The sequence below is a fragment of the Quercus lobata genome, chromosome 3, assembly GCF_001633185.2.
Source record: "Quercus lobata isolate SW786 chromosome 3, ValleyOak3.0 Primary Assembly, whole genome shotgun sequence".
Taxonomy (NCBI): domain Eukaryota; kingdom Viridiplantae; phylum Streptophyta; class Magnoliopsida; order Fagales; family Fagaceae; genus Quercus; species Quercus lobata.
In genome coordinates this window covers 46,593,719-46,619,586 of record NC_044906.1, presented here as the reverse complement: position 1 = coordinate 46,619,586, position 25,868 = coordinate 46,593,719, and the positions used below count along the sequence as shown (strand labels likewise).

The 25,868-nt window shown below is 38.2% G+C and overlaps 1 protein-coding gene across 3 annotated transcripts in view; it reads left to right on the top strand.

The window, feature by feature from the left end:
• The window catches only part of LOC115981946 (choline/ethanolaminephosphotransferase 1), a 33,958-nt gene extending 17,369 nt beyond the window's left edge, over nt 1–16,589 (top strand). For 2 of the 3 annotated variants that reach the window (XM_031104392.1, XM_031104390.1), the window contains exons 12-20: nt 2,301–2,364; nt 2,448–2,488; nt 2,578–2,662; nt 10,888–10,950; nt 15,058–15,116; nt 15,223–15,275; nt 15,547–15,619; nt 16,177–16,235; nt 16,386–16,589. In XM_031104392.1, the coding sequence (XP_030960252.1) occupies nt 2,301–2,364; nt 2,448–2,488; nt 2,578–2,662; nt 10,888–10,950; nt 15,058–15,116; nt 15,223–15,275; nt 15,547–15,619; nt 16,177–16,198 (460 nt within the window). In that variant the 3' untranslated portion in view covers nt 16,199–16,235; nt 16,386–16,589. Of the gene's footprint in view, nt 1–2,300; nt 2,365–2,447; nt 2,489–2,577; nt 2,663–10,887; nt 10,951–15,057; nt 15,117–15,222; nt 15,276–15,546; nt 15,620–16,176; nt 16,236–16,372 lie in introns of all 3 variants that reach the window. The other variant, XM_031104393.1, reaches the window with a different exon arrangement.
• Nucleotides 16,590–25,868: the final 9,279 nt, after the last annotated feature.

The window sequence follows — 25,868 nt, the reverse complement described above, 5'->3', positions numbered from 1 at the left end:
ACTTTATCTGAATAGATTATTATCATGGACCAAAATACCTTGTTTTGGTATTTGAAGTTACAATCTGAAGTTTACCAAGCGAGCACTATTGGTCCTTGAAGTTTAAAAAATCAGCACTTAATCTGTTAACGGAGCAATGCAGTGGCATCTTTTAAATGATGTGGCAATGTTTATAATATTAAAAAATTACAATCATTATTGACACGTTAGAAACCCAAATCAAACCCATTTTCCCCAAATCAAACCAAACCAAATTGAGCCCTAACCCATCCCCCACCTCCAGTGGCAGCTCCTCCCCTGCTCGGAAATAGAACAAAGCAGAGTAGTTGATGGCCTTGGGGAAACTAGAGTCGTCTGGTCCAAGGAGCTTTCTCACTTTTCTCTGTATTTACTGAACAAAGTTGTGTGGTTGTGGTTAGTTGCATAGTGTTTTCTGTAAAACTGTAAATGGTATACTGTGACTAAAAGTGAGCGAGAGTTTAAAGCCTTCATTCATTCCTTACCAACAAATGGATTTCAGTTCTTCAGATTTTGGAGAGATTTGGCATTCAATTATTTCTGTGACAGTAAATTGTATTGTGAGTTTGCATTTTGCAATGCTCATTTTTTTTTTTTTTTTTTTTTTTTTTTCGATAAGTAAGAAGAGAATATTATTAATAAAAGAATATCAAGAAAAATACAAAGAGTTCACGGTAGTGAACAAAGGAAAAAAAAGACAGAAGCAACCCCTAATCTATTCTAATAGACGAAAGAAAATCCATAAGGGTAGAACAATCCGAGAAACCCCAACAACAACTGAACCAATTAAAGAGGGTCCGTTGGCAAAACTCTAATAACTGAACCACAGTTATTCCCTCATCCTCAAAAGACCGCCGATTCTGTTTAGTCCAAATGGTCCACATTAAACAGCCTGGAACCAAATTCCAAATATCAGAACTATGCTTCCCAAGCCAATGATACCAACAAAATAATAAGTCCACAACTGAACCTGGCATGACCCAATCGATCTCAAACAACCGAAGCATATACATCCATAAAGAATGAGCTATTGGACAAAAAAGTAACAGGTGATCCACAGATTCTGCTTTACAACAGTACATACAACAACGTTTCGTCAAAGGGCGACCACGAAGCATAAGGTTATCCAAGGTTAGAATCTGACCATGAGCTGTTGTCCACATGAAAAAAGCCACCCTTTTAGGAATCTTAACTTTCCAAATGTCCTTCCAAGGGAAAGTGGAAGGAGCTGCATTTTGAATCTTATGATAAAAGACTGAATATCAAACTTCCTACTTCCATTAAGATCCCAACAAAGCTTGTCACATCCTCCACCCCTAGGAATTCGGGTTTGGATGAAATGAAGTAGGGACTAGGAAGCCGCTCACTCAAAAGCCACCCTCCCTATCTCAAGTTCTCTCCTCAAACTCCACCGCCTCAAGTCTGCCATGGTCTCTGGCCAGTAATTCCTCTGGCTTCATTGCCAGCACCGTGGTGTGGTGGGTTTTAGTTCCCTAGTTGAGTCAAAACTCAGTTTGGCCGAGATGGACAATGACAAGGACAACAATTACATTGCTGAGTTTTCTCACCAGATGGCTCATGACGATGACAAACACAAAAACAAAATCTTCCACCAAACTTTGAAAAAAGTGGAAAAGGTGTTTAATTTTTACTAAAATGACTTCCAGAAAACGATTTCTTTTTGGAATTATGTTTAAAAGTGCTCGTTTGAAACTTTAGGGATCAAAAACGCTCACTTGGTAAATTTCAAGGACCAACAATGTATTTTTGCCTATCGGTAAACTTCAAGGGACCAATTCTCATATACTTATGTAAAGAAAAATGCTGTGTAAACTTTATATGAATAGATTATAGATTATTTCAGTATTATCTATTGATAATTGTTTTTGAATTTACTATATTAAAATTTTAAGAATTTGAATTTACTTATTTAAAATTTGAACTTACAATCTTTGTGTAAATGCACTATCCTAATGAGCTTATTGGCAAACTATATTATTATTTTGAGTTTAATAACTTTTATTTATTTATTTATTATATGTTATAAATCTTTCTACTAGAGGTTATTATACATTATATTTGAAAAACCTGTGCTGTACTTAAGTAAAGCAGTTGGCAGTTGTATGTGCTTTGCGCCAGGCTCTAGGAAGTATATGGCTCTATGCTTTTTAATTGCATTTGATGTGTTTGCCTACACTATTACAGCCAGCCTACATGTCTGACTTAATGTTGTTGTTTGATAAAGGCAGCTTAGATCTCCCTTGTTTTGTGTTTATTTGCAGTGTACAGAATGTTTATAAGGTAGTTCAGGCAAGAAATGGAAGCATGCTGCTGGCATTAGCAATGGTACTACTGCTACCTTTTGGATACTTATCTCTTTTCATTGCTTATAGGATATGTAATAATGTTTTCTTCTTGTTTCTTGTCAGCTTTACCCTTTTGCTGTACTCTTGGGAGGAGTGGTAGTTTGGTATGACCCAAATCTGTTATATGTTTTTTTACATGTTTTTCTTTAAAATTTGTAGATGGGTTTACATACTGTTATTTTTTCAAATGTAGGGACTATTTGTCTCCATCTGACTTAATTGGGAACTATCCTTATTTGGTTATATTGGGAACTGGACTTGCGTTTGGATTTCTTGTGGTAAGATATTTGTGTTTTAGTGTGACTACTCCATTCAGTGGATTTTTCTATTTTTCTTTCTTTGAAATTATTCACTTTTAAAATTGTTGTTACTATGTATTCTTTTAATTTTCTTGATTTTCTGCTTTTACTGTTCTGTGGTCACTAACAAATATATTTTACTTATTTGTGACTGTTTGATGAATTGGATTTTTTTTTTTTAATAATTAGATGATTAGTTTATTGAGACTAGAACATTAATGCATGAAGTATACTAGAGAAACACCTAAAAAGCCAAGAGCCTTATAGCTTAACTGGTTGGCACCTCTTGATGTTTTCAATAGAGACATCTAAGGTTCAAATCCACCCACCCCCAACTATTCAATTATCAAAAAAAGAAACACCTAAAAAATGCAATAGCTTTCCAGATTTCACTCTTATTACCCATATTGCATTTCCTTTGCCAACAAACCAGCAAATTTATAACTGTCTTCGGCATCACCCATCTAGCCCCATACAAAAAGCAAGTGCCCATAGTTCAATTGCGACCAATTAGTGAAGCAAAAGATGTCTCACTATTTCTCCATTTTCCTTGCAAATATAGCATCAATCTTTCACAATAATTATCCTCTTGAGAAGATTTTCCACTATCAGAATCTACCTCAATGCAACTGTTCAAACAAAAACTGCAACCGTACATGGAACCCTTGTCCTCTATATATTTTCCATGGGAACCCAAGCTCCCAATTTTCTAATGAAGCTTTATAGTGGGATTGAAATGCAACCTCATGTGGAACCCTTGTCCTCCATATAATCTTCGATGGGAACCCAAGCTTCCAAGTTCCTCTAAAGCTTCATAGTAGGATTGAATGTTGAAGTTTTCAATACCACCAACATACCTTATCCTCCCTCATCTGATGGAAAATTAGAATAGAAGTTCATAAAACTCTTCTGTTGATTCTTAACTCTCAATCCTAAAAATATTATATGAAAGAATGATTCTGACAATGCACCCCTCCCTCCAATCTACTCAAACATGAAGCAATAGGGGCTTCCTTATCTCTAGCTAAGGCAAACAAAACCAAAAACTAATCTTGTAAAGAAGCTCCACATATGCATCATACCGTAATCAAACGTATGACCCATCAAGCTCCATAATTCCTTAAGAAAAAAACCTTGACAGGCACATCCCTCTTTAACAACACTAGAGACATCTAATAACCTCAGGTTTCTCCATATTTGCACCTATAATATGTCTTCACACTCAAATCACCTTCTACACCATTCCTTTAAAGCCATGTTCCTAGTGGAACTTGATTAAAAGTTCTTGGTATTACTAGCTTACTAATACCCAAACCACTAGTCATCATAAAATTTAAAAAAAAAAAAAAAAAAAATCTTATTTTATTCCACCAAATGAAATTTGAATGCTTCCCATAACCCTCCCCAAAGAAAATTCCTCTGCAACTGTTCTAGCTGGGAAGCACGAGTGCGGCTAAATGGTAGCCGCACTTGTGTTGAACACGATTGACGCAGTTGCACGCATGTCCCACATGATTTTTTTATTTTTTTATTTTCGATACAAGTTTTTAAGCTTCGACTCTTCAAGCTTTCGACTCAGCTCAGCTTGCTTTTCAAGGTGACACCCACACAGTGACAAAGAATGAAAGAAATGAGAATGAGAGAGAGAGGGGAATAGCCGAATAAATGAGAATAGATGAATGAATTTGAAACTAGATCCAAAATCTCAAGTTATCACGTGAAGTGATGTATTGATGTGGTGGGTGGGAAACGTGTAGCATAGTCAAGTACATTTTTCTTTTTGATTTATTTTTTTAAACTTTGTAGTGGATGCCAACTTTACATGCTTTTTTTCCTTTTTATTTATTTTATTAAGTGATATCCACTAACTTAAGGATATGTGATCCACTCTCCTCCACTTCCGTCATTTATTTAGTATATATTTTAAGAGTGATATATAAAATAATTATTGATTGATTTTATAATAATAATTATTAATTGATATATATTTACCATTATGTGAAAAAAAAAATGCTTAGCAATATATAGAAAATATAAAAAAAAAAATTTAATGATTAATTAATAAATGCATCCCGTTGCACCCGTGTCCTTTTTTTTTTCAAAATTTGCTATGTCGCCATATCCCACCCGCACCCTTATCCATGCAGGTGCTTCCTAGCTTTCTAGTGTGTTAGCTATGTGAATGGGCATGGTAAATAAAGGCAGAAAATAGGTTGATAGATTGGATAGCTTTTACTAATGGTCCATTTTGATTGAGGGGGAGGGGGGAGGGGGGGGGGGAGGAGTAGAGTAGAGTTGGCCCAAAATTAGCCTATTTTCAGCTAAGTTTACTCCTCTCCACTTCCTCTCCCTCCCCTCTCAATCCAAACGGGCTGTAAGAGTCAATCTTCCTCCCTTTGACTAATACAATTTTCTTTAACTTGTCAAACTTTTCTCAATTATAGAATTCCAAAATCATCCTAGCGTTGAAAGAAGATCCAATGGCAAACCTATATATCATGGAAAGCAGCCCACTTTCCACCCAATGTTACAGCCAACTCAGAAAGTCCTCCCACCTCTCCCAGTGGGCAGGTAGTAGTTTACTTTTACCTAAATTCACCTTCATTCTGAACGCAACTTCAAAGCAAAGTTGAACACATCTGATAGCTCTCAATATTTCAGAAGATTCTCCACATAAAAGAATGGTTTCATTTGCAAATAAGAGATGAGGAATCTCCATATCCTCCCCATGATCTCCAACTTGGAACCCTGTTAGAAATCTGCTGCCTTCCACTGCTATGTATAGCACATTCTTTTGACAATGTAGATAACTAGAAGAAGAAAATAATGGAGATAAAAAGAATCTCCTTGCCTCAATACTTTAAAACTAGCAAAGAAACTAGGTGGATCACCATTCACCAATATTAAAAACTAACAGTTGAGATAAAATAGAAGATCATTTCCTCCACTTATCACAAAAACTAAGCCTTTCTTAGATATAAAATTAATAAATCAAGCAATCTTAAATCACATGATCATAAACCTTCTTCATATCTAGCTTATAAATCATGCCTGGCTACCACTTTCTTCCACTTCCAGCAAGAAGTGCACTTTGAATATCTTATGCAAAATCTCCTATCACAAGTTTCAATTTATTAGCTAAGACTAGCTAATAATTCATATGCACTGCTCACCAAACTAATAGACTGAAAGTCTTTCACAGTTAAAGTTCCTGCCTTTTTGGCCCTAGAGTTATAAACTAGCATTAAGAGGCTTTTCAAACATACCAGACTAGTGAAATTCATGGAAAATTGTTTTAACATCCCCCTCCATGATCCTCCAATAGTGTTAAAAGCAAGCCATTATAAAATCATCTAGACCTAAGCCTTAATCTTCATTCAAATCCTTTAGAGCATTTAACACATCCGCCTTTTTGAAGGGTCTTTGTAGCCAATTCTTTGGTTTAGCAATCTAAAATTTAAACCATTTACCATAGGGCGTAGGCCTCCAATCAAAGAAGTGGCAGATTTGAGCTTTTTGTAAATTTAACAATTCTTGTTGATTGCCTTTTGAAAGCTCAGTGGATCTAAGATAATCCTGCTTTGATATATGGTGGTTGAGGTTTTGTGGTTATGGTAGTAGCTAAATCATGGTGCAACTTGATTTCTGTATTTGCCATGTTAATCATATTTGTGTAGGTAGCTATGGGTGGCACATGATCATATGAAAGCAGCAATTTAGATTCCAAAACAACTAAGAATTGATGCTGCATCAAGAACATGTTCCATCTTGTGCAGTATTTTGCTAGAAATATAATGATTTAAGTTTCTTAGTAGGGCAATAGGTAATTTTGTTAGCCTTTACATGCCAATATTAGTTTTTAGTTTTAGTGCAACTTTCTAGATTAATTTTTTCCAGGCTGGCTGCTGATACTGCTTAATTTGCAAATTGATAGTTTGTTGTCCATGTAATTGCATGTATTTCTTTAGTTGCTTTGGTTCAATAATCAGTTGTATAGATCCCCAAAGGTCTACGGGTTGACTTGCTCAAGGTATATGGTGTTTTATTATTGGTGTGAAATAAATTCCTTACAGAACTGCTCTGGTAGCATGATATGTGACGGTTAACCTTTTACCTATTTCATGCTAAATTTTTGGTAATAAACTGTAGAAAGAGCTTGTCTTTTGTCAAAAAATTTGTAGAACCCTAATGGTGCATAAATAACTCTGCAGGGTGCCGTAATTAGTTGCAGTTTACAGTTGTTAAAGATGAGAATAAAAACAATATAGAGAAGTGGAAGCAAAAAAGAGAGAAGAACACAAGGAATAATGTGGTTCAACTAAAGCCCAAGCGGCTACATTTTTATTATATAATCAAGTCAAATATTACCATGAACCCTTAACAGGTTATATATAGAGACTAGAAGTTTGGGTTAGCCTTACATGGGCTTACAACATAACTAGGGCCTCTTGGGCCATTTCCTTAACATAAACTCAATACCTTTAACGCTCCTCCTCAAGCTAGAGCATATAGTCATATAGTTCCAGCTTGTAACACATAAACTCTAAACAACTTCAAAATAGTGCCAACTTGCTTGAAAACGCTGAAAAACAATATGAACCAGCCAAAACTTGAGGGAACCGGTCGAAATTGAAGCTGAACCGACCAAGATACTTGCATGAGCCAGTTGAAGTTCTTCAATACCAAATGGGTAACCAAACAGAGGTTTATAGGTTGTTAGGTTATCCTTATCATGGATAAAGGACAACCAAAATCTATACCTAAACAATCAAAATTAATCAAATAGGCAAACATGGGACTTCCTTGTCTACTTTAACCAACAACCAACACTAGAGGCTCTAGAACATGCTGGTGACCACTGCGTTAGTAACCAACAACTCTGGCGATAACAACCAAGAACCATTGAGAAAAAAATACCCTAGGACCACTGGAAACTACCAAGAGATCGAGGAGAAGCCATTGCAAGCTTTGGCAAGCAACCTCCATGATCTGAAAACCACCGGGGTAAGCCAAAACCGACTGAGAAGTACTAGATCTGCCAAGACTTGCCAGAATATTCTGAAAACCACCCAACAACAAAAAGCCACCGATAAATGCCAAGAACAACAAAAACAAACAATAATTGGTGGATGATGGTTAGAAACCACCATTGATCTTCCACCGAGAACAACAAAAAATAAAGGCCAACTGTTGAGATTTGGCAAGATAGGTTGCGGGTTAGATCTGGATCTTGGGTTGAATATGAATTCAGGTTGGATCCGCAACGACAATGACTAGGGGTGTCCACAGGTCGGTCCGGGTTGGGTTTGTGCCTAACCCATGACCTACCCAACCAAATCGGGTGGAGGACTTTTAGACTCGCCACTGACTGTTAAGGAGTCGGATTAGAGTGGTTGGATACGCGTTGGGTGGTGGTCGGTTCGGTCAAATTGCCCAAAACATTCCAGATTTGGCGAAATCTCGCCAGATCTGTTGGAGATCTCACTTGATTCGGTGAGATCCTGCTAGATCCGGCGGAAATCTAGGTGGATCTAATGAATTTTCACCAAATAATCACCAGAAAATTATTGGAGTTGCCGGATTTTTCTGGGTTTTATAGTCGGGTTGGGTGAATCGATTAGAGAAGAGAACTCGGCAGCCTACCTGCTGGAGTTGGTTTATGAAGTCTAAAACCCGCTGTCAACCATCGAAGCTCTCTGATCAGTTGCGGGTGGGTCGGGTCGGGTCGGGTCTGGCATGTGGGTGGACACCCCTAACAATGACAGCCACTGTGACAACCACCAAAACAACAACGAGACAACAAGACAACAACAACAACAACAACAGCAACCATTGAGAACAACCAATAACAATAGCATCCACTGTGAACAACCTACAAAGTTAGATTTGAAGGTTGCACAAGCAAACAACCACTAACAATTGAGAACAAAAACAATGAGATAGGTGTTGTGTCGATCTGTTTGGTGGGTGAAACAAGATGATAGAAATTGTGAAAGAGGAAAAGCAATCAGCCACAGGAAAATGGCTCTAATACCATGTTCAAGACAAGAATAAAATAATATAGAGAAGCGGAAGTAAGAAAGAGAGAAGAACACAAGGAATTACATGGTTTAGCCTAACGGCCTATGTCCACAAGATAAAGTCCTAGTGGCTATATCTTTTCTGTATAATCAAGTCAATTATTACCGTGAACGCTTAAAAAGGTATATATAGAGACTAGAAGCTAGGGTTAACCGTACATGGGCTTACAACATAACCAAGCCTCTTAGGTATTTACATCTAGGAAGCACATGCACAAATACAGGTACGGGTATGGATACGGTACGACAACACAGAAATTTTTAAAAAAGTAGGACACAAATAGTGGCTGAGCTTATGAGGTCCACTAATGGTGTCCTCTTTTGGGATGTGAGATTCATTAGGAGTGTGCATGCTCGGGATCTAGAGGCTATGTCCGACTTCATGGTAACTATTTATGGTTCGCATATAAGGGGGCGAGGTGAGGATAAAATGTGTTGGATTCCTAGCAAAGTTAAGGGTTTCTTGGTTAGTGATTATTATAGAATTTTAGCTGGCACCGCTTTCTTTGGGTTTCCTTGGAAAAGTATTTGGAAGCAGAAGATTCCCTCTAGAGTAGCTTTCTTTGTTTGGACTGCTGCTTTAGGGAAATGCTTGACGATTGATAATTTACGTAAAAGGAAGGTATGGATTTTGGATTGGTGCTACATGTGTAAGAGAAATGGTGAATCGGTTGACCATCTATTTCTTCATTGTCCTTTTGCTTCGGATCTATGGTCTATGGTTTTGGGCCTTTTTGGAGTTTCTTAGGTTATGTCGCACACTGTTCTGGGGCTGTTATGGTGTTGGCAAGGCAGCTTTGGTCGTCATCGAAATGGTTATATTTGGTCCATCATTCCTCATTGCTTATTGTGGTGTCTTTGGAGGGAGAGGAATGGTAGATGTTTTGAAGATACTGAGAAATCTATTCCAGACCTCAAGCTTCTCTTTTTTAGAACTTTAAGGGATTGGCTGTTTGCTTTGCAAGATAAATCTTTCCCCTCTTTTATTGATTTCCTAGACTCTTGCAATTTTTGTATTTGATTTCTTTTCCCTTGTTCACTCCCTGTGCACTAGGGTGTCCCCTTTTTATCAATATATCTTATTACTTATCAAAAAAAAAAAAAATTTCTATATATTGTTAAGCATTTTTTTTTTCATATAATAGTAAACACTTATCAATTTATGAGTAATAGTAGACAATAAAGTGAAATACAGTAACCAACCTTCCAACTTTTTTTTTTTTTTTTTTTTTTTTTTCCAATTGTGATCAAGCATCAACTAAATTAGCCAAAGAGAGAGCGACAGAAAGAGAGAGTGAGCCAGAGAGAGAGATTGGATTGAGCAATAAAATTAGAAAGAGGGGTAGAGAGAGCAATGGAAATGAGAAAAGTACCGTGACTACTGTCGGCCGTCGCAGTGGGGCTTCACTGCTGTTGCCTTTGCTTTCGTCGTGGGGCTTCTATTCTTCTGCCACTTTAGCCGTTGGACAGAGAGTGAGAAAAGTCCAACAGCTAAAGTAAAGGCAACGGCATTGAAGCCCCATGACGAAAGCACAGGAGAGGGATCTAGAGAGAGATTTTAGGTTTTGTTTTTAAGTTATGCGGTTCTGCCTTCAAAACGAACAGTTTCAGGCATGATTTTTTTTTTTTCTTCTCATTTTTTGCTAGCCCGTGTCCCGACTATATCCCTCCTGTATCCCAAACGTATCTGAGCCATGTCCCTGCCGTATCCAAATATTTTTTTTAAAAACGGCTGGGACACACGTGCAGCTGTGTCCCAGGAGTATTCCTTTTCCCGTACCCGACTACCCATATGACACGGACACGGTAGGCATTTTTTCGTGTCTATGCTTCCCAGCTTTACATCAACATAAACTTAATACCTTTAACAAAGATCATGGTTGTTAACCTAGTAAGATGTTTCTCTGGCTTGTGTTTTGGGCTGTCTTGTAGATTTTCCTCTAGAAGTCCCAGCATGCGATGTCTTGTAAAAAAAAAATAGTATAAATAAATAATTCACACAAACATATTCATTTATTTTCTAACATTGTTCTAATGTCTGCCTAGTGTTTGCTTTATCCTTCTTTATAGCTACTTTTTGCTGGATAAGATTTCTTATTTTTTGAATTACATCTGTTTTGGCAGGGAAGGATGATCCTCGCTCACTTGTGCGATGAACCAAAGGGCTTGAAAACCAATATGTGCATGGTATGTTGCTATCTCATACCAAACGACTTTGAATTTAGTTGGTAATTTAGAATTTGGTTATCGTTATGGCTTATTTTTTTGGCTGTGTTGTTTGTATATCTTGCCTATCTGTTTCTTTCCACCATAACTGGTTTGAGAACCACTCAAAATTTGAGAGTAAGCCTAAAATGAAAACAATTAAAAGCAATTGAGTCTGGTCACTTGAAAAAGAGTACATGGAAAATTGGAAGGGTTATTAAATAATAATAATAATAATAAGGTGTAAATGCACTTTTAGTCCCTACATTTTGCACTTTTTCCATTTTGGTTCCTACATTTTATTTTTACCATTTTTAGTCCCTAAACCAATTAACACCTGATATTTAGGTCATTTCCGTCACTCAACTAACTACAAAAGCTAACGTGGCAAACGGAGTGCACTGTTGGCATAGTAAATGCTGACTTTCCATTAAAATAATATTAAAAAATGCTACATCAGCATCTACATCAGCTTCCACATCAGCAGCTAACCTTAAAAAATAAATTTGTCAATTTTAAAAATTATAAAAAACATAATTAAAAACAAAAAAATGGTGGAACTTAGATCTGTTATGTTTGTGCCTAATTTCTTTTTCTTCTTCTTCCCTAGATCTTTCACTCAGTTTCTCTGCCTTCCTTTCCTTCTTTAGTCTTCTTTCTTTCTTCCTCTTTTTCCTCTTTCTCCCTCTATCTTGGTGCTTAGCTTTCTTGAACTCTTTGAGCAAGTTCCTCCACTTCCCTCATCTCCAACGAGATCTACTCCCACAAGTGCTTGTTTGACTTTGGCTTGAACCCACGTCTCAGCTCTCGTCTTGGACCCACATCTCGGCTTTCCTTGACTTCAACTTCGACTTCATGGTCCTCGTCCCCGACACTGTTATCGCCGAGAATCATTTACTAGTGTTGGTGGTGAGAGTGGGCGTGAGTGTGAGGGTGAGATTGAGGAGTGTGGTGAGGTGGTAGGTCGCCGGCGCTGGCGCCATCGCATGGGTTTCCAGTTAGATCGGAAACCCCTTTCCCTCCTCACTTTCTCATCTCTCTCTCTTTATTTGGGTTGAGTTTGCTGTATTTGTTTTGGATTTTTGATAAATTTGAAAAGGGATAATATGGGTTTGTGAAAGGAAGTTTTTGGGTTTGTGATAGAGAATTTGTTGGGTTTGTGTATAAGGGGATTTAATGGGTTTGTGAAAAATGTTTAGATCTTAGGATTGACATCAAAAATTTGGTTGGTTGTCAGATCTGGAATTTTTTTTTTTGGGTGAAACTGAAAAATTTGTTTGGTTGCCAAGAAAATGTATTAGAGTATCTTAATTTTCCTTAAAACCAATCTAAGTTCAAGGATGGAGTTCTTCACTACCTTGAGTCCATTGGTTGCCACGGTTTGTGTGTGTTTTTGTGTTTGGTTGACAAGAAATGGCAAGAAAATGCTAGAAAATTTGGGTGTGTGTTGTTATATTTAAATCTGGATTTGTGTTCATTGTGTTATTGTTGAAGATGAACTCATATCTAAATTTATGTGTTTTTTTTAAATTGATAAATTAATTTTTTTATTTATTTTAATTTTTGTTTTTAATTTAATTAATTAATGTGTGTGATTATATTATTTTTTTATTCCACCTTCAGCCACGTCAGCTTTTGCCATTAGTTGAGTGACGGAAAAAACCTAAATGTCAGGTGTTAATTGGTTTAGGGACTAAAAGTGGTAAAAATAAAATGTAGGGACTAAAAGTGCATTTACGCCTAATAATAATAATAATAATAAAATGTCATACACAGTGCACAAAACTCTCACTTTTATGTTTAGGAGAGGTGATTGGTAGGAAACTTTAGATTTTTATTGAAGAGGTTGATTTTTGTACTTAAACCCGTGATCTAAAACTTTCACTTATGATGGAAGGAACTTGGCATTGCACCATATTTATTAAAAAATGAAAAATAATTTATTTGACTGGTCATTCAATGCATTGAAAGCAAAAAGGTCTTCATGAAATTCGGTTATAGTGAATTTTTTTTTTTTTTTGGGTGGGGGTGTTGGAGGGGGCTTTGGGTAAACGAAACAAACAACAAGATCTCAGGGGAGTACTATGGACAGAATGGGACTGCAAGTGATTTTGGTGATATGTTTGAATACTTAAGTGAGAATACCTGTGCGTTCAGGTAGTAATTAATAGATTAATTTCTAATTGATTTTATTGACAGCTTCACCAACTCCAAAGGGTTGGCCTACCAGTTTCTAAGGTCTCATGAGATCCATGAGATCATGTTTGAAACCTCTACCTAGCAATTTGGGGCCACCTTAATAGACTTATCCTTGTAATTATGTGGTGTGTGTGATAGGGGGACTATATACACTGTGGGAATAGTAGTGTTTAAAGAGCTCTGGATACCCTTATTAGCCACACCAAAAAAAAAGAAAAAAAAGAAAAAAAAGGGCTTCACCATAATGTTTGCTTGTTTGCTAGCCCATTAAGTGAAAACCTGATTTTCTTGGTCTATGGTTTACCTAGTTTGCTAGAGCTGTATTATTCTGTGTACTGGAGTAATTCCCTCTTAATAACATGATGCTTATCAAAATAGTTTGCTTGTTTGCTAGATATTTGATTCAAAGCTAAGTTGGGATTACCTTTACATTTCAGTGTTTACACATAAGGTCCCATTTTTATGGAAAATCAAAACAAGGAAATTTGTACAGCTCTACTGGTTATTAAATTTGCGTAATTGTTATTCTATCAGTCAGCTTTATTGCTTGAGAACTTGACATGAGATAAGTGTGGCTTCTTAGAATGCCCCTGGATACCTGACAATTGGTTCTAGTGAGAGGGGTTAGTTCCCATAAGTTTTATTAGCTAAAGGTGAGTCCAAAGGTCTCTTATGTAGAAAGGTTCCTCGGTAATAAAAAAAAGAAGAAGTGTGGCTACTTTGTCCAGTGTGAACTGCTGGAAACTAGAAATTTGAGAAATTAAAAGGGCTTGTCAGTTTCTGTCATGTTATTTGAAGTTTCTTTTGAACTAGTTAATGATGTTGCAATTTATATAGCCACTGAGTTATATGCCAGTGGCATTGGGCATCTCCCATGAGTATGGGGTTAGGAAGCACGGACACAGCAAAAAGGGCTGCATGTACATAGGCACACCTCAAATATTGCTGCATGCATGTCTGTGGGGCAACCAGCCCAAAAAGTTATTATTATTTTTTGTTTAGTTCACGGAGGGGACACAATCACGACACGGCTGAACCTAAAAGAATTTAAAAAAAGAAAAAGAAAAAAGTCATTGATTTGCTTTCTTGGCACAATAATGACAGTAGATTTATAGAGTCATAGACTACATGACTTTGAAACAAATTTCTCTCTCTCACTATGCGCTGCACCATTGGCCATCGATATGCTTTCTCATGATCAGCCCCGCAACCAAACAGCCCGTTTGCACCTCTTCAATAATCCTCACTATCAGATTGGCAATGCATCTGGCACATCGATCTGATTTCTATAAGCTTTGCCACAACAGTCAGCTGCTCTTTAAAAAAAAAAAAAAAATCTAGTGTTGTATTGCAATGGCAATGGGTTTTGAACACTTTTCTTTTTTTAATGTTTATAAAAATTTAAATTTTTGGTGGTTATTATTTTTTTGATAGGTAAAATTCTTGGTTATTAGTTAGATGTTTATTGTATACATTTGCTGTTTAGTGGCTATAAACTTATATAGTTATGTGATTTATCATTTATTATTAAGACTATTGTTTAAGGTTTAGTTAGTCGTATCATTTGTTAGCATTTTAATGGTTGTTATATATTTTAAAACCTATAATAAACGTAATATATGCCCAAAAGTATATAAAATATAAATAATTAATTAATTGTTGTTTCCCTTCAAGTTGTGTCCTAATTTTTTAAGAATTGCTGTTGCTGTGTCTCATGTCATGCTGTTGCTATTTCCCTTCTTAGGTATGGGATGGTGGGTGATGTGTGTCTAAACTCCATTGTGAATTACTACCACCACTCAACCCCGCCCCCACCCCCACCCTCCACCCCCCCAAAAAAAGAAAAAGAAAAAAAAGAAAGTAATTCACAATCTTTATTATTTTGTGCAGTCACTACTGTATCTACCTTTTGCCATTGCAAATGCACTCACAGCCAGACTGAATGATGGGTATGTTGTAATTTGATTTTTGTGTGCTAAAAATGGACTTACCATTCTATTCTCAATGCTTCTGGTTCTATTTCACTCATGAACCTCTTTTGATCTTTTGTGGCAGAGTTCCTTTAGTTGATGAGAGGTTGGTCCTTCTTCTTTACTGTGCATTCTCAGGTATGGTGACTCTCACCTTTTTGTTTTTTTTTTTTTCTCTCTCTCTCTCTCTCTTTTTTTTTTTTTTTTTTGAAATAGGCCTCCTTGTTGAGCTTAGTTTTTTTTTTTTTTTTTGGTTGGGGGGGGGGGGTGTGGGGGCATATTTAGGCATTTGCTGCTGCAGTGTCTACTTGGCAAAATATTGGTCTAGCTTTTACTATTGATTAGAGATGTAATACTGTGATTTTGTGATCTTTCTCCTGTGCCTGACATCCTCTTTTACTGAACTCAGTGGTACTGTATTTGCACTTCGCAACATCTGTCGTTCATGAAATCACAACTGCGTTGGGAATTTATTGCTTCAGGTGAGATTGTCATTCAAAAATCTGTAAAATTTCACATCTTGGTTCAAATCAGGTTTAGATTGGATGCAGGTTTTTTGGTTTTAAAGTCAGTTCTGACTTCACCAAATTGAGCATATTTAAACCTACTTGTTCAAATTATATTGAAATTTATGTAACCTTTACTACCGTGATATGAAATGTTTGTATAATTTTTGTTGTCTACATTTTTATTTGGTGGCTATGACACATCTATTAGTCCAAAAAAAGGTTTTAGTGAACTCCAGCTGCGTATTTTATTTAGGATGTAATATACTTGCTTGCTAGTCATTACTAACGCAGACCCTAGTATTTGTTACCTCTAATATTCCTTTGGTTTCTTGTAAATGAACCCAAAGTATGTCCAACTACGTTGAATCTTTATTTTCATAAAAACAAACATTTACACGTAATTAGCAATTTAACTGTAATTTATTGTAGCACAATTTAATGTATACTGCAGTATTAAAATTTCGGATTTTTCCCTGTAGTTTCTTTACATGAGTATGACCTTTGTATATGTTTTTCTTTGTCAATTACAGGATAACTAGGAAAGAAGCTTGAACTTTGCGAGTGTTTCTTTTGGGCTTATTCTTCCCAGGTTCACCCATCATTCTTGAGACTTTTTTCCCTATGCTTTCTTGTATCTTTACCAAAGATTTTGTAGCTGATTATGTTTGCTGGTTTTGTACCTGCATGTTCTCTGCTGATCGTTTTGACCTTCCTCTTGCCTTCAAGCTGTCAATTCCAGAATGATGCAGCTATGCCAAGATTTTGGTTGTTCTTTTTAAAGACATTTATGACATAGTTGTCACTGACTCACTGGGTTCAGTGCTTGAGGTCCATTTTGGTTATCCATACCTTTGCATTAGAATTTTCTTTTTCAGCATAGAGTAGGTCAATATAGATTTGTAAACTCATTTTGTGTAATACAAGCATTAGAAATTTAACACTAGTTAGTAACCTGTGCAATACACAGGAGAGTTCAATATATGATATTCTAAATATGTAATTTTAAAATTATGATAATTATTAATAGGTATTTATTAAGTATCTGTTTGGCAAGATTATTTTTGTCAACTTATTTTACTATTTAGCTTATTTTTGCTACTATTCATGGATTCCATTACATTTTTTTGGTACTATTCATGGGTTTCATTATACTATTTTAATTAACTTTTACCTTTATTTATAGTACTTTCAGCAAAAAGTTTTCAATTTCAGCAAAATAAGCGGATCCCAAGCAGACCCTAAGATTATGTTTGATAAAATTCTAACAAATGATGTAGATATATGAGGTTTTATAAGGAATCTTTATATAATTTAAACTCAATTAGATACATGAAATAAATGAAATGAAAAATTGTGAGGTCTTAGTTAATGTGACAAAAATTTATGAGGTCAATCATAAGTCATGCGCCTTTCATTTTTATATATAGTTAGTAACCCATGTGGTGCATGAAAAAACTTAATATGATATAATGGGCAAAATTTAGGTATAGTATTTAGGTGTTTCTTAAGCTCCTCTTTTAAAATTTAAAGAGGGGAATTTAAAGAATAACATCTATAGGGATGTTAGGCCTAGGGCTCAATTCGAGGATATGAAGTAGTTCGAGGAATAGTGAACATTATAAGAGGAGTTTGTGCTAGTAAGTGAGTAGGTTAATTTTGATTATAAGGGTCCATAAGAACGGTCTGAGGATGAATGCCTCCTCGACTAATCAGAGTCGAGATCTAAGGGAGTGGTCTACCATCTAGGGCAGCATTCCAGGAGATTCTATTGATATGGATAAGCATAACAGAAGTACAGAATAGAGGGAAGTCCTAAAATATCTAAAGAGAAAGTTGCTACCATCGCTTTTAATGCTCTGTACCTAACCAACTAGCCGCATTAATGTGGAGGTGATACCTGAACAGTAATTTTTAGTCTTACAGTTACTATCAGAAACTTCAGGAAGGTGCTGATGAAATAAGAGTCAATACCAGCAATCTACTCTACACGTGGAGGGTAAAGAGGAAAGAAGGAAGAGAGTATAAAACAGAAAGAACACCCTAAAGAGAGGAGATTGAGAAATTGAGAGAGAAACACTATAGCAATCAAGAATTGAACTTGTAATCAAACTTGAGAAGAAATATATAAGAATTGATCTCCTCGGATTGTGTCGAGGACGATTTCTTTTAGTTTAAACCAGTCTATTTTTATTTTTTTGTCATCTAGATCTACTTTAATTGTTGACTGACTCATTAAAGTCTAGTTTTTCAATTTACTCTCTACAAATTTATTGTATTAGGATCTTTGGGCCTAAGTTCATCCATCATTTGGGCTTGGGAGCCAAATTGTGACCTTATAACATCCAAGTATTATACTTAAGTTTTGTCTTAATATTTATAATCCTCTCTTATTATTTTTAATATATATATATATATATATATATATATAATTTTATAATTATTAATAGGTATTTATTATGATTGTATTTGTATATTGAACTAAAAAATTCTAGGATTATGCATTTATATAATTATGTCTGTATATAGAACTTTGTATTCTACTATATAAAGAAAATATGTACCTAGATTTTAATAGAGGGTTTAAATATAAAATAAAATTTAAATTTAATAAAATTTTTATATTAAAATATGACATTGAAATATTGTAAGACCTTAAATCCTTACGTGACATAGTGTTTTAAGGGTTTAAAGTAAATAAAAAGTAAAATTGTTGCCAAAAAGTCTTATAGCTCAAATGGTTGATATTTTTAATGAAAAAAAATTTAAGGTTTGAATCCTCTCCCCCTTGTAAATATCTGTAGGGGTTTTTTTTTGCATTTTGTGCGTTGGGTTGGGCTGCCTCCTACGGTAATGGGTCCGAATGTTTCTGAGTAAGGGAGTTGGGGCCGGTCCAATTGTAACTTAACTTGGGCCGGTTTGTGCACAAACTATGCCTTGTCTGCCAAGAGTAGGCTTACAGCAAGCAGAACTGTTTCAGATGAGTTACGGCAGACAGATATAATAATAATAGGAAAACAGAGTACTCTGACTATTTAATAATAATGGCCAAGTAATATATGAACTGTTTCAGATGATTATAATCGTGATAATGTCATTTATAGAGAAAGTAAAGGAGAAAGAAAATAATATGAACTAATCAAGAACGGGCATAGAATTAAGTTTTAAGTTTGGTCTGCCGAAGCAAAACCAAAGAGGGGAGAACGCCTCCTCTTAATGCAAATAATCTCCCAGGAAAAGATCCTGCCGTGGGGATTAATGGTTTTGAGGGAGTCGGACCTGAATGGTTATTGCCCAAAAGGAATCCTTATTACGTTTTAAAAGAGAGTAGGATTTGAAAGGGGAGAGAGGGAAATCGACTTATTGGTGCATGCCCATTGTATTATCTCTCTTTTTTCCTCAATTTCCTCTCTTCTTTCCTCTGTTTTCTCTCTTATCTTTTTCTTTTCTTTCTCTTGTTTTCTTTTACTCCGTGAATACCCTATGTTTTTCGATCCTGAATTCAGGGCACGGCAAGAGTCCTTTTATAGTGCCTGTCGTGGCCAATTTTTTACCACTTTACCCCTTAACCGTTTTTGTCTGGTCTGGACGTACTTGCCGACCACTAATTCTGTGTGACACTCACCCTTGCCAGACAGAGGCTGGTTTGTTTCATTCCTCAGTCCACCGTAGCACTCTTTCCTGCCACGGCATAAATGCTTTCTCTCTCTTTCCCTCAAGACATGCACCTAACGGTTCCCCCCTCAACCTTGCCTCTTTTGGGCGGTCTGTCATCCCAGCAGGACGTACCTCCCAAAAGGGCTTGGGCAGGAGCTGCAAAATAGGTCTTTTCCCCTCTCCCCACCACCAAACCATACCTCCTTTGCCTCTTACCCCTGACCCATGGTCCCACCATGTCCTATATTGGCTGGGTACAAGCTGGTGGTGCTTGGGCTTTGCGCGTGCTTTTCCTTTAGATATGTCCAAAAGTCTGCCTACTGCTCATGCGTTTGTCGTGATCTGGAGACTCTCCGTCCGTGTTTTCTGACCTCTTATGTGGGCTTTTCTTTGGTTTCTCGCTCCATTCAAGAGCTGGACTTTGTCTGATGATGGGCCTTACATTTCTTTGGCCCACTTTCGGTTTTCTTTATTTCTTGCAATGTTGTACTCTTATTCCTACCGTAATAACTTAATCTTGCTGGGCCTCTTTTGGGCCAGCCGTTTATTCCTTCTCTCAGTAGCTTGTCATGGCCACTGTTTTGCTTTTACTTATGGGCTCCTATGTCCCTTTGGACTTTCCTTTGGGCATCCACGGCTCGTTTACTTTTTTTGGGCTTCCTCGGCCTATTTGCTAATTCCACACTGCCATGGGCTTTTTATTAACTTCATTGGGCTTCCCTGGCCCAATAACCTTATTCTCATCCTTGGGGTTTATGAGCCTACCATAAACCCCTTACTTTCTTAGTTTGTATTGCCTTGAGCCTACGGTGGCCCTTTCTCGTTTTTCTACCTCATACACTGCCCATGGGATGCCATTTCTTTCTTTCCGGGTTTCTTTGAGCCCACTTGCCTTTTCAAGACTCATTTGTTTATTTGTTGGGCCTATGATCCATTATTCCTACCGCTTGTGCCTAATGGTTTTTTTGCTATCTATTTTATCAATTCCTTGTTGCCCTTATTATTGGGCTTTCTTTTTGTCTGCTTGGGCTCTCACAAATGGCCTTCAACATTTAGCTCCCTGAACATATGAAACATTTCTGCGATTCATATGTGAATGAAAAGGCGTTTCTGCCATTCTCTCATCTTTTTTTCTTCTTCTCTTTTTCCCAGGTCTTTTTTAAGCTGTGGACCCCTTCTTATATATATATATATATATATATATATATTATAGTTTCCTTTCTACCGCGAACAGGGTTGCCTTTTTGAATTTCCCAGTTTGGCAGTTATTTTCGAAACAGAGCCACCGCTTCATTAATTTCATCCTATTCTGATGGCTGACCTGTCACCTTCTTTCGTGCTGTTATTAATGACCTGGGTATTTAAGGAGGAATCCTTCTACACTTTAAATACAAATTCTTTCTTTTCCTAGAACATACACCCTTCGTCTCTTACTCTTCTTTTTTCTTTTCAAACACCCATATCCATCTTCTCTGACTGAGTCTTCTCACCATGTCGCCGGTGAAAAGCCAAGGCTCTTCCTGTCGCAAAGGGAAGGCAATTGCTTCCGATTCTCCCGCCGTTCCTGATGTAGGCGAGGAGATGGAGCATTCTGATTTGGAACGGTCCGCTAAAGAGACGCAGTGCAACCCCAATAGTGAATGCCCTCCTTTAATTGACCCGTGGTATGAAGTCCATCCTCACTTTCCAAAAGTTCTTGGTGATTATGCGCCGCCGCCGCCGGGTCGTGTATGGATTGCTCTTGTCCGGCGAAACCCCGACGTCTCTTGGGCTACTTTAGCATCTTCGATCCCCGATCTAGCCATTCGCCAAGGTACCTCGCTTCCCATACCCCTTCATTTCGAATTTGGGTCCGGCACAGCCTCGGGTTGGGGGGAATGGGTTGATAGTGAGCTTTCCGATATGGGCTTTATGGGTTTGTTGCAACGAGCCGACGTCTTGAAGGCTATAGTCTCATCTCACTGCCTGTCGAACTTCCGGGACCTCTATAACCTCCGTCATTTGGTCCGACGGTGGTGTACCACCACCCACACCTTCTTTTTCTCGTGCGGTGAACTCACTGTGACCCTTGAAGATGTGGCTAATCAGTTGCTCCTGCCCATTCTTGGCAATGCCGATCCTGCCACCCTAGAATTTTCTTCGGAGGAAGAGGCCACTGAGGCTGAATTGAGGAAAAGGATGGCCGGAAATGCCAAGTTGTCATACTGGGTGAGTTCTTCCTCTAAGTTTTCTGTTGCTGCTCATCATGCGGCTTTTATTGCATTTTGGCTTTGCAAATTTGTTTTTGGGTCCCACCCCCACTACGTCATAAAGCCTTTGTACTTTCATTTGGCTATTAAAATATCTGCTAAGGTAAGCTGCCGCTGGCCCCTTTGTTCCTGGAACATCTGTATGTTCAATTAGACATTCTTTGTAGTGATGAGAGTCAGGCTGGGTCCTGCCACATTGTTACCTCTTCTGTTCACTGTATCATACTTCAGCAGTTGTTGTTTGAGCGTTGTGCTTAGTACCTGACAAAGTGTAGATCTGCTCGGTTTGCCAGAAAGAAGTACCAGACATGTCCGAGAGTGATTACTGACTTTTGTGGTAGGTTTGAGTTCGATTTTCCGCTTGCTTTTCGTTGGTCTGGTTTGAAGCCGATTGACTATTCTGTGGTTGAATCTTTTGATGAGGGCGTCGATTTTTCTTGGAGTGCCTATAGAAACTTGGGTGTAGATTACACTTGTATGGATTCTGCCATAGGTTCGTTTGTTGACATCATTGGGACCACTACCCCATTGGTTAGTTTTGATGAAACAGGGATCACCTATCTTGCTGCTACTAATGCTGGATGAATGCCTTACCAAGCCGATAAAGGCATTAGGTTTGTTCACTATCCTGCCAACCGGGTGAGAAGGCAGTTTGGGTTGGATCAAGATATCCCCAATGACATTTCTTTCCTAATGGAATCTCCTTCTTCAGTCCGTCCTTTCTTGCGGCACGCTGCCTTTGAGTTTTGGAGGCAGCATTTCAACGCCATTACAGTCCTCGATTCACTAAGGGAGGGTCTCTGTACTCCTCCCATGCACGGTTATTGGCACGTAGTGATGACTACATTTGTGGATGAGCTAGTGGGTAGCCGTGGCTTCTCCCTTATTCCTCCTGATGGGCTAGGTATGGTTGTCTCAGTTAACCCTCGCTTGCTTCTTCCTTCTAAGTCTGTTTTGGCGTATGCTAGAAAACAAAGCCGGTCAGCCATCTTTGAGTGGGACGCAGAGAAGAAAGGATGGTATTGGCATGCTGGTGATTATCCTCCCGATTGAGAGAAAAAAGTTAAAGTAACAAACATCTCTGTACCGAGCAAGAAAGCTCCTACCAAACTTAAGTTTGCCGGCAAAACCAAGCCTGCCACCCCACTACCTCCTACAAGTGCTCTTTTGGCTAGCAGAACTCGTGGTAGCAAAAGAAAGACTAGTCCTCACTCCATATCTGCTACTGAACAGAGGGTAAGTTATCTCTCCCCCTTTTTTTTTTCTTTGACGAAACTTCTTAATTTTCTTGCGGCTAACTTGCTAATTTCCTCTGCCTCTTTTCTTTTAGTCCAAGCATAAGGAAGACTTGTCAGTTACCCGCCTTATTTTGCTTGATGAGCCTGAATCTGAGGTAAGTCCCTTTTCTTCACTTTTTTTTTTTTTTTTGTTTTTCTTTTTCGCACGCGCTCCCTCTGCCACATGTCTTTTGTTTTTTGCTTAATTATTATTATTATTTTTTTAGGAAGAGCTTGAACCTCTATCCATATATTGCCCTACTGCCGAGGAGATTTCCGCCTCCATGGGTGTACCCATGGAAGGTTTTTTTGATGGGGGCGATGCAGTATTCGCAACGCCCGCTCCATCTACTGCTGCACATAAGGCTCTTGCTAAAACTCCCACCCCTTCTGCCGAGTCGATACCTAGAGAGGGTACTCATGTCGAAGGGGTTGGTGAGACTACACCTTTGTTTGCCGAGAGACCCACTCCTCCAGAGGGGGCCATTCCTCCTACCGCCGTTCAAAGCAAAATCGCTCCTTCCGTTCTGCCGCTTGTTATTTCGACTAGTGACCCTTTTGCAGCTATCTCCTAGGCTGCAAAGGGTGGTGCCTCCCTTGTTGTTACTCCTTCCTCCATTCCCGGCTCCGCTACCCGTGGTCCTAATATGGACTTATCCTCAAGGGGATCCGATGACATTCTCGAGAATCCCGATGATACGCCCGTCCTGAAGAAAAGGATTTCTGATTCCGATGAAGAGGAGAGTGCTTCGCCCTAGCCTGACTTCATGGGTATGTATCTTTCCTCCCCTTCTTTTTTTGTGTTTTTTATTTTTATTTTTTTATTTTTTATTTTTTATTTTTTTGTATTTGCGTTTCATTTGCATACCTATCTCCTTGCTTGTAGAGACTTCTGAGGGGCCAAGAATTGCAGCAGGCGTGGGAATGACTGCTCCTGCCACACCTGTAGCGCCTATTCCTACCACACCTTCAGCACCCTTTTCAGCCGTACCTACTACTCCTGCTTCTACTGTGCCTATAGTACTTGTTTCTGCTGCACCCGCAGCCCCCATTCCTAGTAGCTTTGGCAAGTTTCCTTTTCCTTTTATTTCATCCTCTTTTTTGTAAGTCTTCTCTTCCCGTGTCATGGCTTCTCACTTTACTTTGCGTTTTATTTATTTATTTATTTTTATTTATTTTATTTTTTTTATTATATAGGTCCACTTCCTACTATCCCTTCTCAGTTTTAGGTGGGTAGTAGTTTTGCTACCGTCCCGGATGATGCTGCGACCTTCTTTGCCCGCTTTGACTAGCCGCAAGTTAACGACCTTGGTCCGGTAGACTTCTGGGCTTCCGGTCCTCCTTACGTAAACTTTTTTGGCTTCCGAATCCCTGAGGATTGCGTTTCTCACTTAGTGATGATCTACAGCAGTCATGGCAACTTTATGCAGGAATTTCGTCTTGGCTGTTCTGCTAGGGAGCATTTCTTAAAGATGTTAGGGTGTGTGCTGAACGATATTGAGCATAACTTCATTGACTCTGTTTCTGCCGAGAGAATCCTGTAGTGGAGGGCTGTGATTTAAGAATTTATCAGTGTGGGTTTTGTCGTGGAGTTTGTTCTTGATCATCTTCGTGAGGTTGCCCGAGCCCTTTTTATGAGGAGAGTTCAGCCAACCGTTGATGCCATAGATGCTCGTATCGAGCTTTTGAAAAAAGAAGTGGTGGATTTGGAGGGTCGTCGTGAGTACCTTCTTTCCGGCGTTAGTGGGCCTAGTCGTTTTGGAGATCAGAGTCTCATTTCCGGACTCCATTGATGATGGCGCGGTTCCCTTTCCTTTTTTCTACTTTTCTGTTTTTGTTATGTCACACAGAACACTTATATCTTTCCTACAGTAGTTATTTGGCATATGTTTGCCATAGTTTGGGTTTGTAATGATGCTACACTTTGCTACCTTTTTTTTTTTTTACTATTGCTATGACATGATGCTAATACTTTGTACTTTTTCATTGCATACTCATGAAAGCACGTTACAACCTTTTCTTCTGTGACATAGTCACTTGGAGGAATAAAAGAAAAAGTGAAGGAAACATAAAAAAAAAAAACAAAAGAAAGGAACAACCACATAACTTTCTTCTTTAAGCAAAATAACGTTTCAGTCATTTTTCATTGAGGGGATCCATGAAGTCTCTACCATCCATTTGAGTTAAACGATAATACCCACTTTGATGCGTTTCCCTTATCACAAGGGGTCTCTCCCACTTTGGTGCAAACTTGGATGGTCCGGCCAGGCCTCGCCTGACATAGTCTGCCACCTTTAACACTAGTTGTCCTTCCGCAAACACTCTTTCCTTGGTCATCCTGCCGTAGGCTTCAGTTATTTTTTGCCTGTATCTTCGGTTGCGTTCCTGGGCTTCTTCTCTCTTTTCATCAAGCTCTTCTAGGTCCTCGAACCTTTTTGCCGCGAAGACTTCTCCCTTTTTTTTCTTTTTCTCGCATCTGCATGACCCTCAAGGACGGTGTCATTATTTCTACCGTACTCACTACTTCAGTTCTGTAGACTAAGGAAAAGGGTGAAAAGCTTGTGGCTGACTTTGGTGATTTTTTGTAAGCCCAGAGAGTATTCGGTAGGTGCATCGCCCATCCTCCCGTATACTCTTGGCTCATTTTGCTGATGATCTTTATAAGAGTTTTGTTTGTTGCCTTTGCCTGCCCATTCCTTTGAGGGTAATAAGGTGATGACCTATGGTGCTTGACTTGGTAGAACTCTAGCATTCTCCTTACATCACTGTTGACAAATGGTGTGCTGTTGTCACTGATGATCCTGTAGGGCACCCCAAACCTTACAATTATATTTTCTTTGATGAAGTTTGCCACTGCTCCCCCTGTGGCCTTACGGAGTGGCACTGCTTCTATCCACTTAGTAAAATACTCTGTAGCCATTAATATCCATATGTATCCACATGATGGTGGGTTGACTGACCCTACCAAATCTAGCCCCCAAGTGTGGAAGGGCCATGGGGTGACCATGTTGTGCAAGCCCTGTGGATGGGTATGAATCAAGT